Source organism: Glossina fuscipes, unplaced genomic scaffold, assembly GCF_014805625.2.
Source record: "Glossina fuscipes isolate IAEA_lab_2018 unplaced genomic scaffold, Yale_Gfus_2 112, whole genome shotgun sequence".
In the NCBI taxonomy this organism is placed as follows: domain Eukaryota; kingdom Metazoa; phylum Arthropoda; class Insecta; order Diptera; family Glossinidae; genus Glossina; species Glossina fuscipes.
The window spans coordinates 9,571,102-9,590,276 of NW_023998455.1; the positions used below are offsets into that span (position 1 = coordinate 9,571,102).

At 34.4% G+C, this 19,175-nt stretch overlaps 1 protein-coding gene across 1 annotated transcript in view; it reads left to right on the forward strand.

Annotated features, from left to right (window-relative positions):
- LOC119639104 (unconventional myosin heavy chain 6-like) overlaps window positions 1-19,175 on the forward strand; it is a 37,876-nt gene that overhangs the window by 9,695 nt on the left and 9,006 nt on the right. The window contains 13 exon segments of the mRNA XM_038036302.1: window positions 319-561; window positions 2,902-3,267; window positions 6,568-6,695; window positions 6,752-7,271; window positions 8,509-8,624; window positions 8,675-8,915; window positions 10,613-11,053; window positions 11,056-11,331; window positions 12,555-12,778; window positions 13,745-13,883; window positions 14,707-15,114; window positions 16,800-17,787; window positions 17,850-18,148. Of these exon segments, the coding sequence (XP_037892230.1) occupies window positions 319-561; window positions 2,902-3,267; window positions 6,568-6,695; window positions 6,752-7,271; window positions 8,509-8,624; window positions 8,675-8,915; window positions 10,613-11,053; window positions 11,056-11,331; window positions 12,555-12,778; window positions 13,745-13,883; window positions 14,707-15,114; window positions 16,800-17,787; window positions 17,850-18,148 (4,389 nt within the window).

The window sequence follows — 19,175 nt, forward strand, 5'->3', positions numbered from 1 at the left end:
GGGTAGAAAGTGTGTTAACGTTTGTATAACCAGCGAGGATTACTTGTTTGAAAAAAATTTTCAGCTCTGAGAAAAGGGGTGTTTAATATGGTAGTAGTAGATTACATTAAATAATTCATTAAAAGATTTATATAAATTATTACACCACTCAAATATCGGCATTTTTGGACAAAAAAATCGTTGGGGTCCATATTTTGTTTCTGTTTTGCTAAGCGTCGTCGTTCAGTAGAAGCAATTTATTAAGTTTATCTAACCTAACACCTACCTAGTTGCCTAAATTTGCGTTTCTTTTTTTACAACATTTTTATCTATTTTCAGGCGCGCGAAAACCGTCACGCTATGGCAAAAGCTTTGTATTCTAAAACATTCGCTTGGTTGGTATCAAAAATTAACAATTGCACAAACCCAGCTCAAGAAGGAAATCGTTTTTTGGGTGTATTAGATATATTCGGGTTTGAAAATTTTACTCAAAATTCTTTTGAGCAATTCTGCATTAATTACGCCAACGAGAAGCTTCACAAATTTTTCAACCACTATGTGTTTGCACTAGAACAAGATATTGTAAGTTTACTTGTCAAATCAAAAATTAATAATTAAATAAGAAAAATCATCTTAGCTTTTTATAAATATATTTAGGAATATGTAGAGATTGATGTTGATGCGGTCACAAAATTACTAAAACTATATTAACTTTGGATTTCATTGTAACGAAATTAACAAGGGTCATATATTCTTCTGAGATCATCATCACTTAAGGAGTGCGACCATTGTAAATTTTTCAAGAAATCTTTTTTTTTTTATTGGCTTAAACGATCTCTTAAATAACTAAGAATGATAGAGAAGGACCATTATGGATGAGAACAAATTTTAAACAGTTAAAACAACATAGTTACAACATAACTATAGGGTAGTTATGGTTACACGTGTTTTTTTTTCATAAAAACGATTTTTGTAAACGACACGTAGTATAACTCAAACAATTTTCATTTTTTGCCGGAAGGTTCTACGCTTTCTTTAAAATAACATCCTCTAGTGAGTCATAAAGAATATTCTCGATAATTCAATTCCAATATTTTTTATTAATAAAGGCGTGTCCTTGCTTTGTTAAAAAAGTGAGATTCTTCATTCAAATACTAACCAGTTGCACAGAAATCAAGGTATCAAAAAGTCTGTCGCGTTTTACTAGTCACAGGCATGTAGATTATATGCTTTTTTTCATTCAAATTTAAACCAACTACTTTTCATGCCGTAGAGCACTTTAAACTGGTAATGCCTCGGCGGAATGAGTTCGTTGTCATAATTTTTTAATATATTTCAGAAATACTTATTTTTAATACTTGAACATACTCATATTAATAAGTCTATTACCTTAAGTTGTGTCCTAAAAAGATGATTAAAAACGCCTTATTTTAGGCTGTTCAATGGCAATGGTCTTATCTCTTGGTAGGATATAATCCAACGCACCTATAAAAACACAGTGGCTACCATCAACTTTTTTCCTGGACTGTACTTCCCAGGAAATGTTTAACTCACAATATTTATAGCGCTAAAGAGCCTTAGGACGTCTGTTGGAGTTGGTTATGTACAAACATATAAAAATACACTAAAAATGCTCCCATCGAAAAATTGCAAAAGAGTATGTAAAAATATTTTTTACTACAACTCATGAAGTTGTCCCCTCTAGTATAGATGGACGGTTCTCTTAATCTACAGTACATGGGCTTGGAGGCTTTTAAATAGATTTACTGTTTAGGATATAATATTCAAACAGTTTGAAAAAATTTGTCTTTAAGCAATTATTACTTTTGTTTCTTCGTCTTTCGGCTTCATTTGAAGCTCAATGTAGCTCCAAAAAAGTCCATTCATCTCAATGAAAGCGAAACGAAATGACTACGTCGTGTAGAGCCTTATTTTCTTAACGTAGAACTAGTTTGCAGTGACATTATGACGAATTGACGTTAACGACCACCTGGCATAATGGCGATCAGCAATAGTTAAGGTTTTTTTGGAATTTGATTCGAAAATACTCAGTCGCTAAGCCTATTTCGAATGTAATGTAAATTGCCGGTATACGGCATTCGTACTTGCATCTGAATGAATTTTGGCTATCTTTTTTACAATAGTCACATTGCATTGAGGCTTAGTTGCTAAGTTCGGTGACAGTTGCAGAATATTTGGTATTTTTCGTTGGATTTCTTCGATATTTATTGGAGTTAAATACTCTGCAACTTAATGCAGCAGAGAGATATCCTTCTTCTCGTTACTAATTGCAGAGACAGCAGAAATATTTGCAGAACATAGACGAAAACATTTTTAGAAGCAAGTCATGCTCTGAGATTGATGTAGAAGAGGATCCTTGACAACATGTTTGTAGTGGCTTTCTCTGGCAATGTTTTGTCGACAGTTTTTGATTAAATCCGATGTCGAAACTAGGTTGCGGGGCGCGCTGTAGACGTAAAACTGAAGTTAATTTCACTTTATAAGTCGGTCCTGTCCCTAAGGAGATCAAACGTGCAACCACATCAAGCCTAGTTTTTTAAAAGAAGGCATGTCAGTAAGGTTGAAATAATCTTCACAATGAAATAAGATATGTTTTGATATGCTGTCGATTATGCCTCTGCTTAAAATGTGTTATTGCAAATTCGGCGAGTTAACATTCGGGGTTTGGCTTAATATCTTCCAAGTTAAGTATTATGACCCTTTGTAACTTAAAGGAATCATTAATTTTTAAACAAAAACTATTTCTCAAACTCTTCTTAAAGCTGGGGAAAGATATTTAATGTTTGGGTTAACATAAAAACGTTCTTGCTTTGTTTATAACATTACATTAAGTGGCTTAAAATTTTAAATATTTAATAATAATATTACAATTCTATGATAATTGTGTCGGATTTCTTGTAGTATAAACAAGAGGAAATTATTTACGCCCATGTTGAATTCACTGACAACTCTTTGTGTCTTGAACTCATTGAAAAGCCACCACGATGTGTATTTAAGTTGCTGACTGAGCAATGCCACTTGCCAAAAGGATCTGACGCAGCTTATTTAAGTAATATGCATGCGGAGTTTGAGTATAACCCGTATTACATCAAGGGAATTGATCGTCGACATTGGGAAACAGAATTCGGGGTGAAACATTACGCTGGATCAGTAATTTACACTGCAGAGGGATTTGTGGAAAAGAATCGGGACGTTCAACAGGATGTGTTGTTTGATTACATGAATCGAAGTACGAACAGCCTCGTTAGAGAACTGTCAATGTTTCAGGTATTTATATGTATATAAACAGTATAAATAATTCTCAAAAATTAATACGATTCAATTAATTTCAATTAAGATTCTGCAAATCTTTTCACTAATTGGTAACATATACGTACAATAGGAGATCTTGAGAACCCGGGGGTTTTTAAATGTGGATGTGTTTTAGCGGACGAACTTACGTAGCGCAGAACGCAGAAATTGAAATCTTTGCTTTAAATAGAGATTTAGCTTACCTTACCTTTTTTTTTATCTAACACCGAAGGGAAAATTTTTATCTAACACCGAAGGGAATTTTGCCAAAACGGCTTTAATCGTTTCTGAAGTTGACACTTGTCAAGAGCATATATCAAGAAAGACTTTCTAAAAATCTATGAAACGGCTTTCTCGATGCTGTAAACGTTTTGGCAAATATGAATACAAGCGGCGTGTATACAAATTAGGAAAACTGCAGAGACGGTAGTAGAATTTTGCGTGGATATGTAGCCTAAAAAAACTACTGGAGAACTGTTGCGTATCTCATTTTACAAATCATTAATTTATTAATTTATTTACTTATTATTGTGCTTAATGTCGTGTTGTGAATGCAAATAATCATCTTAAAATAGAAACTTCAAAATATATCAAGGGAGCAACATCCACGAGAGGTTTAATTCATTTCGATTATTAAATGCTTAAGATACCCTTTTCATTGTTCGAGTATTCCGATTGGATTGATCAATCTTGAAATAATCTTTCCAAAAATGATAATTTTCGTTTCGTTTCACCAGCTATTGACAATTGGGAATTTGGACCATGCAATTTTTCACTGTTAATTCGTGTGGTAGCCACATATGGAACTTCTTTTGTATTTCATTTTATGTGAACTGTTTGCAATATGTTTTCGTGAATGTTCAATTCCGCAACGGCGACAGATGAAATGTGTCAATTGTCTTCAACTTTTTGGAAAAATTTTACGATTTTACCAAAGATTGGACGTCCAGGTCGTGCTCCTGACTTTGATAAGTACATTTCACCATAAATATCACGGAAATATATAAAACTCCGGGTTGAGGTTGTAAGATTATATATGGTCTACAATGATGCCATATTTATTTCACCAGAAGAACGGTGAAAAGCTATCGATCAAAGTAAATCATATTTAATCTAAAAGACTCTTACAATAAAAAAAAAAAATACATGAACTATCGCTTCATCCATCAGCTACGTTGGAATTAATATTACATGCGGCTTACTTGTCTTTATTTGTCAACTGTGTTTTTTGCGCTCCATTTAAGATTGCACAAATGTATGTTTTGTTTGGTTTGACTATGAAAGAGCTTTCGTCTATGTACCATCTTAAACTTGGCGCAATGTGTACGTACTGCGTTTTGTCATCAATTTTCTATTAAAATTATCCAAATTTCCGAGGAGTATTGTAAGCAGGATGGGGGTTTTAGGGTTATATATTACATAGATGAAACTTCTGAGTTGGGCGCGTTATGCGTGTTCCTTCGCCAAACGCAGAGAATAAAGAGGCGTTCTGAAGATGAAATGCATTTTTGTTGTCCGCAATATATTCGTTGCGACTCGAAGCAGATGCTCTTCATTTTGTTACTTGTGTTCTATTTGTTGTCGCTGGTTTTAATTCTTCAAATAATTCTTTGGCATTCAATTATCACCTTCGGTGTTGTTGTTGGCGTGTTTTTCTGCCGCTTGTTATTCAAGAGGAAAAATGTAATAAAATAATTTTTCTGATTGTGGGTAATGATCCCCAAAGTTATGTTATATCTAGAACGTTAAAGGTAAGGGCGCCAACTTGATCCGTTTGTAGCTACATTTTAATTGTGCCATTTGAAGTAATAGTATTAGCTTGAACACTAGATAACTTATCTTTTTATTAGCATGATCCCTTTTGCGGCAATAACGCAACGTTGAATCCTTGAGCAACCTTCTAACTATATTAGAACGAAGGCTTGTGACAAAAACATAGCGATGTTAGTATTTTTATGCTAATGGCGACAAATCTGAACATTGGACAAACCTGAAAATGTCGTATAGGGCTTTCTTTTCTAGATTTGATGGCCAAACATTGAAAATTTTTTAGCTACGCGTATTGGTTACAAATGAGTGACCACTCTTGTGTAAATGAACTTTTTGTCCGGTCAAATCTTCTGGTTGTACTGCCTCGAGGTTGCCTTCTCTCGGGTTACTCTTTGTTGGACGTCGGCTTTTGCTGTATTGCTTACACTTCGTATTTACTTAAAGTCCAATCGATTGGATCACGTGGATTGGGTGACCGCTAAGCTTTGTTTATCTAGGGTTTTTTTTTTTTTTTTTAATAATGACAACAAAATAGCTTCCATATAACCGTGTTCGCCAAATTTCGTTAAATGTGTTCTGCGAATGCTACTCGTACGCTTTTTTAAATCTAATATATCCTGATCTGTACTCTTCTCCCAGTTCTTATTTCCTTACTATTTTTAAGTTCGATAACCCCTTTTTCATTTTGTTTCTGTTTCGCCTTGTTTTCTTCAGTAAGAAAATTGTTGCTTGCAATTCCCACAGTTTTATTTAATAATGGCTAGAAGAACACCCTAAAGCGTTTATCTTTTTCAAGAGGTTGTCGTGTGTTACTTATCTCTGGGCAGACAGCGCAATTAACTAGCATACAATGCAGGTCCTAGTGGCTTTGAGAAATGCGGATTTTAATTCAAAAGCCTAAGTATTTATACGAATCCAGACGAAGCATACTATGCTTATTGATTGATTGGGATAATTGCTAATGCGCAAAAAAAGGGCTTGTACTTTTTTGTCGTAATTCAAGCTTAATTTGATTACGCCCGCAATAAAAGATACTTTGGCAGCAGGGAATATGTAACTGCAAGACAATATGCATCTACACTAAGGAAAAGCGCAAGCCAGGCCGCGTTCGCTCACGCTAACTATCAACGCTATCCTCACTGTTAGTACATCTGTGTCTTCCGTGAGATTCTTCACACGTGTGCTTTCCTTACACTTTCGTCGGTAATTGCTTCAGACGATCCACATTATTTAACTTTGCAGGGGACTTCACCAATGCAGTGACGTCTAGTAAGCTGTGGCATATATGATCAACGCAGTCGGCGGCGTGGAAAGGTTTGCGCTGGTCCCAGTTGATGGTCAATTGCGACCTTAGGGTAAAATTCTGATGCAATTGTGGTAAGCAGAATAACAAAATTATTGGTTGTCTTCCTAAACATTGAAAAGATTGAACAGAAGAAGTTTAGTAAGCGATTTTAGAGATCTTTCATTTATTGCATTGGATGCATAAATTATTTTCTTTCACAGGAAATGCAGAATGTGCACTGTTCAAATACGATTCAAAGGGGAACATCGAAAGCAAAAATAACCGTAAGTGACAATTTCAGGCAGCAGCTGCAGTCGCTAATAGATGTTTTACAAAACACGAAACCTTGGTAAGAGATTACCCAGTTCAGCAACACTCATTTTCTTAAACACATTATTGCCACAGGTACGTTAGATGTATTAAGCCCAACTCGGAAAAGCTGCCTAATATGTACAACAAATCGCTTGTGCTGGATCAGTTGAAATATTTAGGAATGTTAGATATAATACGTATTCGTCGAGAAGGCTTTCCAATTCATTTTACTTTTTCGAATTTCATTTTAAAATACAAGTCGTTGATAAAAAATAAAAAAAGTGAACTATTTAGTATTCAAGTGAGTCGCATAATGTCTGAATTGGATATTCCACAATCCGAATGGCAACTAGGAAAATCGAAAATATTTCTCAGAACAAAAGCGTACGAACCCTTAGAAGACAGTCGAAAACATATAATTAACACAAAAGCTTTGATAATTCAAAAAAATTGGAAGCGCTACGTTCAACAAAAAAGTTATATAAACGTACGAGGCGCAGCTCTGAAAATTCAACATGCGTATCGTGGATGGAAACAACGTATAAAGTTTTTAAGAATTAGACGGGCTGCTGTCGTAATTCAAAGCCGACTACGTGGTGTTTTTGCAAGAGAGGTAATCATATAAATAAAAATCTGTGCTTAGAGCAAGGCGAGCTTAAGCAAAATTGAAATGTTAATCTTAAAATATCAATATATGTTTGATTAAATATTATATTATTGTGGTGGTCTGAATGACCGATAGATTGTTCTACAGTCAACATTACGCAATCATCATATCTTCAGGTGGAAACCTAGTGCAGCAATGAACAATTGGCAAGATTTCGTTCTCAACAGTTCGTTCCATAGCCATTTAAGCGGGTTTAACCTTTCTCTCTTATCTTTCAATATCTACAAATAGAACAATACGTTTTTGCGTAAAATAAATCTATTAAATTGTAGAAAAACTACAGAAAAAAGCACGTGGTCCGCATTCTTACTCAAGCCAACCTAGGGAGCAAGGATTGATTACCACCCATCAGTGGGGTAGAACTAAAAATGGTTACACATACTTGCTGGATATCAATCACGAACGTGCTTTAGTAAAGTAGTTTATGCTTTAGCGCGCATGTTAGTCAGTTCACTGCACCAGAACGGATTATGCACTATCTGAGTGGAGCTCAGATCCAGAAAGGAGGGGATTTTAACTATCAATATATTCAATGCTAATAATGGCTTGTCTATATAAAGTAGAGAGTTGTCGGATAAACCGTAAAGATGAACATGTGCACCTCTTATGTTGTTGCTTACCACACTCGCTAAAGAGAAAATTTGCAATAAATCTTGCAGTTCATCTAAAGTTCGCTCTCCAATGTTATTCTGATTAATGACTGCAAGGTTGACATTTTAGAAACATGCAACGAATAGGTTTCTGAATGTGGGATGTTTGATGGGAACATACTCGTGTTAAATATTTGCATTAACTTAAGCTTAACGTAGATATAAAACATATAGTGAAATATTTGTATTTCCCTAAGATAAAACTGTGTCATATCCATTTACTATTTTATGGTATGTCTCAAACATGTAAATGTTTGATATAATTGTGAAGTTCAGAATTGATACTCGTTCTCTTGGTTGAACTTTGTAAACTTGAGATGCAAAAATAAACTTAGCGTACATATTCTTTAAGAATAGCGTTTGGAATGCCTTTGCTGACCGCTGTAATAAAAGCATCTGCAATTGTCAAGCAACCCAACAAGTTAAAAAAGTAAAAAGTTTACGTCGCATTCAGGAAAATCACTGTAACATAAAACCGTCCAAAGAAATATTTTGAGATGAAACGGATGTATATAGTGTTGTATTAATTTCAGGTCGCAACGGCTTTGCGCGAGATGCGACGAGTAGATGAGGAAATGAAAAAAAGAGAAAAGTCTTTGCAAGAAATAGATGACAACGATACGTACAAAGCTCTCGAAGATTGCGAAAGGTATACTCCTAAAATCAAAATTTCTAAGTATAATGTTTGTTTGCTTCTAGACTCGTTGAGGAAGAAATTAGGGTTTTGTCACATATGGCCGATCAAATTAATGTTATACATCTCAATGCATATCAGCCAGTTCCCAAGACAGAAGATTCAAATTGCAATTTTAATAATGAATCTTTCGATTTGGATAATTTATTTGCGTTTTTAAGCGAAGTTACGAATAATCCAGCGAATCCTATCCTCGACGAATTAAGCGATAAAATGGATAACCTCGTGCAGGACCTTGATGTAGAGGTAAATCAAAAAAAATGTAATATCAGGCATCTCTCGTCTAACACGATCAATTCATACCTGTATAGAAATGGTGTTATTTGAAACTTTTTTATTTATTTACTTCAACAAAGATATAACATAGGATAATATCATTTAAGCTAAAATGTAATACAAATCAATGCAATCCGTACCGTGTTGTATTATTTTGTTTTATATCGTAACTGTGCTACAGAAATTTTTGAAATAATATAAATCAAGGGAGTGCGCGTCGTTTTATACCAAAATCAAGTCCTAACTTGTGAAATTTTATGATAGCTGAAATTTCGTTCCAAATACACATATAAATGAAGATGTAAGTTCATTTCAGGTTTTTCTAAAAAAAAAAAAAAAAATTCAAGATTATGGTGAATTGTGGAAATTAAAAATACGCTCAAAACATGGAAGTTGCTATCACAATATAAATTTGCATCAATTTAAAGCCGATCTATTTTAGCTTAAGTTGCTTGAAATCTTCACCACTGATTTTTATATAAAGGAAAGCAAAAGGGAATCCAAAAAAATCTAGCGGGATATATGTTCGGCTTCTTGAAATCAGGTTATACCAACACCGTATTATAATAGTCGCAACCCTTTTCCATATCTACAAGAAAATTTTCGCACACAATGGTGCATACGCGCTTATCTTTACCCATCATAGTGATACAGGCAACTATTATTATTGTTGCATACATATGAGAAGATTAGTCGACGGACCTAAGTTTCTTTCGCATACCTTGTAAACCAGACTCTTTTCGTGAGTGATTACCTAATTTTTGGTGCCCCCCTGTTGTGCCAGTAAGGGGGGTTAGTGTAGCCTATAATCTTCTCAGAGAAAAGAGCAAGCGGTGGTTACCATCTTGTGCGCAGGCCATGTCAGATCACTTCGAAGAATATTGAACCACAATTATAAAATTGATAAGTGTCAATTGGTTCGGAAAGGCAACAGCTTTTCCCATCGAAAGCAGGCAAAAGTTACGAAATTGTAATGAAAATTACCGCAAAGCCTAACAGCGAAAGATAGTATATATGTGCGCATTACCGCGAAGAACTGAAATTATCAAAAAAAAATAAAAGTCATGAGATATTTTGTAAACGAAAATCAAAAAGTTACAAAAGAATGTTAAAAAATGAAACTTTGTCATTTATATGAAATCTGCTGCAATATGTTCCGTCTTAAGCATTTGTGATATTGCGATGCTCAACAATGCTGAAAGAACAGGTCCAGTGACATCATTAACTTGAAAAAGTATTAACTTAAATATTGAGGACCACCCCGAAGAAACTGCGACTACTCTGCGATAGGTCTCTCTCAAATGAAACGTTTGCTCGCTACTGAAATTATAATTCGCATAAATAATTTAGCAATAAATTCATGTAACGTGAGCAATTGTAGGCTTAGAAATGTTTCAAACCGAAACCATAGTTCACCGCTGGTAAGATCCTTATATTTACACTTTACCGAAATTTCAGTCCTTTTCCATGTTTCATTCAGTAAAACCATAAGCGGCCACCATTGTCAATATATACTTAATATAAGGCTATATATTCTAACAAATCGGATGCACTGTTAATCATATCTATACTAAATGATCTATTCATTTGCGTACCTTGTTTTTTGTAAAGTTGGTTTAAAGTTCTCTTTCTGAACTGTTTGAACATGTAATATTTTTTCTTTGCAGTTGGAAAATTGCAGTACTTTGGAATCGGGCAGCTCAAAGTTGTTAGTAATTAAAGGAGTTTCGACACTACCCGAGCCAACCATGCCACCACCACCTCCTCCCTCCAACAATATAAACCTTGGAGACCAAGTTGAACCAAAAATTGTTACGGACTCTATTCTCAACGAAGCTAAAGTCGAGCCTATATACGAAGTTGTCGTTATTAATAATGACGTCGCAAATTCAAATACAATTGACAATTATAAAGAAGAATCGAATGCCACAACTGATAAATCACCAATTTTACAACACTCCAGTTCACACATTGTAAGCCCTAAAATTTCATACGGTGATGTACGATCGGGTTTTCTTACTGAAACCAATAATCCGTCGAAAACTACAAATCTTCAAGAGGGACATTGTGATCGCGAGCAGCGACGAAAATATAGAGTGAAAAAAAAATATTAGAAATGCATCAGAAAACAGCTGAACTACCAAAAGACATATACAGCAGTGATGTGTATTATGATGTTATGGAATTTGCTGAAAATTATTTTAATACTCACGAGAAATCATCTGATGGTACTCTCATTGCAACGTTAACTCGGAAAAATAAAAAGCCTAACGATCTAGTACCTAAATATGAAATGGTTACATTCTTGAGAGGAGACAAAATCCCATCATCCCATATACACATGTATGATCCCGAAAATGTGATTCTTTCTTGTCATATATTTAGGGTAAGTAAATGCTTTAAGAATAAAAATTCGAATGACACAACTCATCTTCAGCAAAAGTAAAAATTAAAATTCTTAATTTATATTATAGGTTTGCTTTAATCGATTATTAAGTATTACCAATTAATTGTTATTGCTTGTCTTTATACGCGCTTGTTATTGGAATTCGCAACGTTTCAGAAATTAGAAACCAAGCAACCGAACAATTGTAGTGACACACCTGCACAGTAAAAGCGCAGTACTCGCGGCTAATATGACGTTAGATTGTTGGAGAACATACATATCTGCAAAGTAAAAACGGATTACTCGCGGCTAACATAACGTTGGATTTTTGGGGAACAATGCAGTAGCTTTCAGTCGCTATCGCCACAACTGGTGTAAACTAACTAAAGATTACAATAGAAAGAGTTTTTATTATTATGTTCCTTGCTATGGGACGATTTTTACAGATCATACTTTTACTATGGTTTTTTTATAGTAATAACGATGCATATGGAGTAATTGTAAATTTCTTCAATTTTAATATGTCCAAAGATAGCTTTTCCCAAAATGAATAGAGAGAGATTTTAATTACGGCTCTCCTTTTTGAGTTATGTAAATGAAAATGGAGCTATTATTGAATGGTCACTCTATCCTATTCGCACGTTCAATATTTGTAAAGAGGGAGTGTCAGTAGACTTCGATTTTTCTCCCATCCCGAACTGAAATACTATCGAAGTAGACTTAGACTTTTTTAAAAAAAAGAAGCTTTGTGCTAGGAAACGTAGTATAGGGTGTCTAAAAATCGGCCTTGCCCAACTGTAATGTTCTTATTTGTCTTTTTTGCTGCTGATATTAACTACGACTACTACTAATTGTATTAGCTAATTCATCTACGTGCTTATTATGATGTGGGTATTATCCAAAGAAGTGGTGTTCTCCACCAAGAAAGATTTATTTACCCTTTAACTATGTGTTCAACATAAACAGTAATTTGCAACAATATGTTTTGGAGCACGTTTAACTTTCTTGCTTTTAAATGGGCTTAATACTTGGCAACGACGTGAACTCTTTAACATATGACAAGTTTTATTTTAGATTAAATAAAGTGTAAATTTTCGGCAAAATTTATATATTCTTTTATTAGTTTATAAGATGTTATAATTATCTCAATCCCAATAGTACAATTACTTTCTTACTATAACAGTTAGAATATTGTTTTTCAATTGAAATTATTTTATTTATAGGAATTGTGCAAATACATGCGAGGAGAATTGGGCGCAGAACGAGAATTGCAAGCCATGCAATACATAATAGGACTTGGAATTGAAAGAGAGGAACTGCGTGATGAAATTTTTATCCAATGCATCCGTCAAACAACCAATAACCCTAATTCGGAATGGAACGACAAGCTGTGGTTATTGATGTGTTTAGTTATAGTTGCTTTCCAGCCTAGTAAACTCTTGTTTAGGCAAGTATTAATGTAAAGTAAAAAATGAAGTATTACTTACATCCTCACCATGGACTGAATTTATCAAAGATGCGTCTGATTCTATACGTCGCTTCTAATATATGAAAATCAGTTTTCAATCAAAGCACCAATGTCAAGTCGTTAGTTTTTCGAATTACCTACTCTGCTTGATATTTAAAATTATACGTATTACGTATTACGAAGGGTTTACGGCTACATTAATGTACTGTTCAAGGTTCGATGTACTGCCGAAATGCAATATGTGCACACCAGTTTATATTTTTCAACGTAGTTTTTTCAATATTTCGCAGTTGGGACTTATTGGCTTGGTTTGTTACTGTAGAGGGTAAATTAGAATATTCTTTATCTCGTATGATTGATATAGCCCAATACACTTCACTCGTTAGCTTATTCGCCAGACATTTTGTCTTCTCTTTTATTTTAATCAAAGGGCAAATCATTGACATTAAAACGCCAAAATGGAGCTGTATTTACTTATTTAATTTACAGCAGCTAATATGGTGAATGTGAATTTCTAGCGTTCCTACTCTTAGTTTTTAAGTTTTTTTTTTTCCTTAAATAATCTTGCAGTAAGTACGTTTGGAAATTTCATAACAATAAACTGGAATGTAAAAGTTCAGCAGTAGGATTAAATAATGCATAACTTGTAAACGATATGGGTTTAAAACATTAAGAAGGTGCGATCATTATAATCAGCATATCAATTAAGTAAATGTTTTCATGTTACATAAGTAGACACGAGTAAAATAGACTTTAATAATGTAAAACTGCCAATAAGACCTTCTTATATTACTTACAAATAAATCTTCGCATTGGCATCAATTTGCTCTGGATAATTGATTTGGTAAAACTTAAATAGCTTGACTTACAAGCGAAACGCTTTCTTATAACATAATAATTTATTGTCGAAGTGTGAACGATCTGAATACGAATTTTTATTTTCAGATATTATGTATCTTATCTGAAGAAGAGTTTAGAAACGTTGGACGGCAAACTTAGGCAATACGCGCAGTGGTGTTTTGATAATTGTAAATGCACAAAGGTGTCATCCAGGTTGTTCCCGCCCTCTAGTGTCGAAATTGCCGTAAGTATATTTTATATATACATATACGTGTCTTGTCATATTTTTTTATCTAACACTTCTACAATATGTCGGTCAAAAGAGTTGTTGGAAAGTTGAACTATTTCTTAGTCTAACTAATAAAAGTTTTGTGAGATGTACTGAATACTCCAGTTTTTGGTTTTTTTTATTTCCGAGTTCGGCAAGGGTATTAGTCTTAACATTAATTTTTAATTATGAAAGGGTAACGGGAACGGTTTGATCAAAATTAACAACAGAACAGTAGTAAGAAATACGATAGAGTTGCTCAACTACTGTCCAACAGCATATTTTCAGCAGCCTATAAGAAAGAGACACCCGTTTTCGTAAAATTGGGTACTTTGTTCAACAAGCAGTAATGCGCCAAGACGTAAAAGCGTACATCAAATTCAGGCTGTGTAAGCTGTATATGTGAACAATGCAAAGCATGCACATCTGCAGATCGGTAACTGTGTACAGTTGTTTATAATTATGATTCTAAGCCTTTGTGCTTAAATTAAGCTGTAATATACTCTTACCTCAATTATAAACAAAGTGTATGTATCAAATTATCCCATTAAATAGGCGTTACACTTATGCTCCAGCAGTTAATATGCATCTACGTGATATGCGCTTCTCGTGCATTCATTATGTTCAGTCACTTTTTAAAATTGCTTTTATATGACAAATATTAAATTTTACATTTTTAGTCACTTAAAAGTAATCCCTGGTATCCAATTTCCACTTCATATATATTACAATTTACAGAAATTATATGAACTTATAAATCTTCAAAAGAAAGCATATTCCAGTATTTTCATATTTCTAGGCAATGCGTCGGTTGGGTACCATCGTATGCCGCTTCTTTTTTCTAGACGGCCGTACAAAAGCCATTGACGTACATCCTACTGATACAGCTGCAGATGCGGTTGTGAAACTAGCGGAAAAACTAAATCTTACTAATACGGAAGGATGGGCAATTTTTCAATCGAGACCTGACGGCGAAGAGCATATTAAATCGTTTGATTATTTATATGACATAATAGCTGCATGGGAGCTTAAACAGGTCAAATCCCAAACAATTTCAAATGCAAACAGAAAAGTGGCTAACTGTTCTGGATCAGGGGAAAACAGATTTGTATTCAAAAAGCGCCTCTTCAAATCAACCCGAGAGTTGTCTCAGGATCCCGTAGAAGTGAACTTGCTGTACGCTCAAGCTGTTTACAGTGTTGTTAAGGTAAACAGTAGACGAATTTAAACTATTTCAAACCCCGAATTTGTAAAATTTTTTTTTAAAAGAAAGAAACGGTAGAGCTTTTGTATTGAATTTCTCTACTAGCTAATTTTCGTCCACTTTTTATATAAAATCTGTTGCGTTCTTTATTCTTATTTAAGAAGTATGTTCTTTCGGACAATTTTTGAATATTTTCCATCATATTATAGAACCTTTAGTTCTTAACTTGTCGAACAGGCTATTATATTTTTGTATATCTTTCAAACGCAAAACATAGAATTTATAAAGAAATGTACCATCCTGTGGCTGAAGATCATTCATCCACACCGAAAACCATCTGGTATAAGAAAGAATATGTACATCAAGCATTTCAAATATAGCAGGTGAATGCAAGCCAGAATAAGTAGCGTTCGTCAGCTGCGACTAACAAATATTATTCTCAAGTTGCACTTACTTGCCATTCCCTATCTTCACTTGCCTCTATCTTCACATTTACAGTTGATGTAGGATGTAATCTGCTATAAAGTCGAAAACCAGAGCGCAAAGATGTAAGAAAGTGTTTTCGCCATGCTAAAATTGAAGCTACGCATAACTTAACCACTGAGTCGTGCATGTCAGTAAGAAAAACTTCTGCAATTTACCGATGGTGTTACTTTTACGTGTAGAAACCGGATACAAAGAAATAATGGCGTAGTATATCTGGGCAATTATTTGTAGTGATTTGTCAATTAAACTTGTAGGAAATATTAGTCGCTAAGATACGCTATAATTGAGGCTATTTAACGGAGTAGGATACGAATACCAGTTTTACTCTTCACGATAAGTGGTGAGCCTAACCAAGTTGATAATCGCTTCTGGTGCGAGCGTAGCAGTAGTTAATAATTAAAATTTAAAATAATTTTTGAATGACCTCTACGGAAAAATAGTTCTGCTTATCTATTTATAGATTAATTGGGATATCGAAATCGACCAATCAAAGCGCTTCTACCCACACGATTACGATTACATCAGCGTGTACAAATGCTGTTTCTCGTTTGTATTAGCTACTTTTCTTAAATTTCACACTATCGTACGCATCACCACACAGTGAGAGAACACACAAAGAAATCCTTAGAACCCTCGCGGAGAATACGTATGCTTGATCAGCAAGAAATTCGAAGCATCTTAGATACGTCTGACCGTCCATTTGTCTGCTTGTCTTTCTGTGCGATATCTGTAGTGTGCTCTCGTTCCCAAAAATGGAAGTATCGGGTTCAAATTTAGCAAAAACATTTGAAGATATTACGCGAAGTTTGGTATAGGTTAGGTAAGCCTAGACAATATTATGGATTATCGAAATTGCACGTTTCTTTTTTTTTAGTCGCTTTTCGACCATATAAGGTTTTTTTTTAAGAAGTCGATATATGAATAAACGCGCAGTAATGTAGGCTATTTAATAGTGGAGCCTGGCCCACTATTTTGTTTTTGCATGTGTTAATTTATATTTATGCGGTTTATATGTCACGTTATGAGTGTATCTTAACTGAGATGGCCGTATTTAGTGGTTGGGATTCTTTAAACAAATAAATAAATCATTACGTTTCATTTCATCAGCTGTAATGTCACCAATTAATATATATTGCTAAAAATGTTTTCATATGTTTATATTTCTCCACAAATTAAGCAGTCCTCATATTCTCTTATTTTAGTGCGATGAATTTCCTGTGAGCGAAAAGGTAGCTTTGCAGCTTGCAGGTCTTCAAGCGCAAGTGGCGTTAGGTGATCCCTCTAATCAACCAAAGCTAGAATATTATAACGATATAAACAACTTTCTGCCAGAGCGAATTTCTAAGACGAGAGAGCAGCAATTTTGGATTCCAATTTTAGCTCAAGCTCATCGTCAATATGGTGCTTCAAGAAACGAACTTACTGCCAAAGTATTATATTTAAGTTGCGTCATGCAATACCCTCTGTATGGAACGACAATGTTCAACGTCATTTACAAAGGCTACTGGAATCATGTAAACAACATTATCTTCGGCATCAATTACGAAGGGATAATGTTTATTCAGCCAGAAGACAAGTATATTCTTTACCAGTTCAAGTATTCAGATATTGAATCAATAATGTTAGACCCAAGCGATAGTTTCATCACAATAACACTAAACCGCCAAATCCATGACCGACAAATATCAAAACAAAGTGAAAAAGTTGTTAATGTAACTATAGAAGCACAAAGATGTTTTGTTTTAGAAACTTCGCAAAAGAACGAAATTGGTTCTTTAATCATTTCCTATTATCCATCTTTGTCTAATTGGATCATGAATAATTTTGAAATATCGAGAAAAACCAAAGGCATAACAAACGAGGATCGTACACGTCTTTATCAAAACGTCGTTTTGTGTCGAAGGCAACTTGTCGATTTGGAAATTCTTCGTAGACCTCAGGAAACGAGTGGCGGATTCTTTAGAAATACTTTGCGAAAATTGTCGAAACATCGTTTAGAAAAATTAAGAGCTGAGGAAGGAAGCAATGTTCAAGAACACGGAGAAACTTACAAAGGATTTCATCATTCCTTTTGGGCATTCAGCAGACAACAAATTTCTCAAAGTTTAAGCAGAATAACTGATCAAGACGAATCAATAATGCTCCAAGTATTTCAAGCTATCTTAACGTATTCAGGTTTGGGAATATCTGGTAAGCACGCAAATTGAAGTAAATATAATTAGACCTCTATTATAATGATGACAGCATTTTAGGTGATACCATTCAAAGGGCCGAAGATGAACATGTGACTATTGTTCAATCAATAATGGATAAATGTATGAGAAAAGAGTCACTGATCAATGAGCTTTATTTGCAATTGATTAAGCAAACGACCGATCACCCAGACCCAAATTCTAGGGTTAATTTGCGACATTGGGCTTTACTATCACTTGCTTGTAGCGTCGTTTTGCCTCCAGTTAAGTCTATTCGCAAATACTTGATTGGCCACTTAAAACGTTGTGCCAGTGACTATATAACTGAAGAAGGCAAATTCGCGCGTTTTGCTGAAAAGGTAAATATATTTTTGAAGCCTTTTTTATTATAGCATTTACAATACGCGATATTCAATAAGATTCCTTGCTCTTCCTGCAAAAAGAAAATATTGGATATATGTTTTAGTTAATATTAATAATAATAATATTCTAATATAACATAATAATAATGTAATAATAGCGACTAAAAAAATAACAATGTTTGAAAGGAAAACCGGTTGGAAAACAAAATTACAAAGAAAAACTAGGACTACGCTCTTGATAGAAGTTCCGGAAAAGCCATTTCTAATGTCTTACATAATAGTTTTGGCTCTATTTTATACATTTCTAAAACAATGCTACTATCCCGTTTCACAGCATATGGCATTTGGAGCTGATGTAGGATTTTCGCTTTCGGCTTATACAAGCGGTGCTAGAATATCTAGGTCTAAAAGAAAGTTGTTGTTTTCTATGATGCGATTTGAAAAAAGGTTTAATTTTTTAAGAATATGTCCAAATTTACGATAGCAGGGAGTGTAAGTGCAAGGGATTACGTCAAGTAAAGCGGCAATTTTCTTGAAGAGAAAGTGTCTAATCCCCATAGCTTTGATTAGTTCCGTGGCAGTGCGTAGCAAAGCTCTTCCAGAGGCAGGAAGCTCACCAGAGATCATACTCAGTACGGACATAGGGGTGGACGGAGTGAGACCTGTGCCATCTTGCTTCAAATGTTTGGATATGTCTGGATATATGCAGGTAGTGGAAGGCGCAAAGCCAATTTTTGACCGGATCAAAGATTTGCAAATAGTAAGAGGTAGGCTTGGGGGAGATTTGCATGTTTTTTGGTTAATAATTTAATTAGGTTGAAATCAGATTAACAGTTTTTGACAGCACTTCCATAAAGAGTGCGGAAGGTTAAACACTGATGCCATCGATCAGTAGGTCTATAATTTTATTGGTTCTTTTTGCAAAATAGATTGTCTTCGTTCTGCTCGGGTAAATGCAAAATGATTTTTACAAAATTTCTCATAAAATTGATTTGCTCTTTGATACAGCCTTGTTGAAAGATTT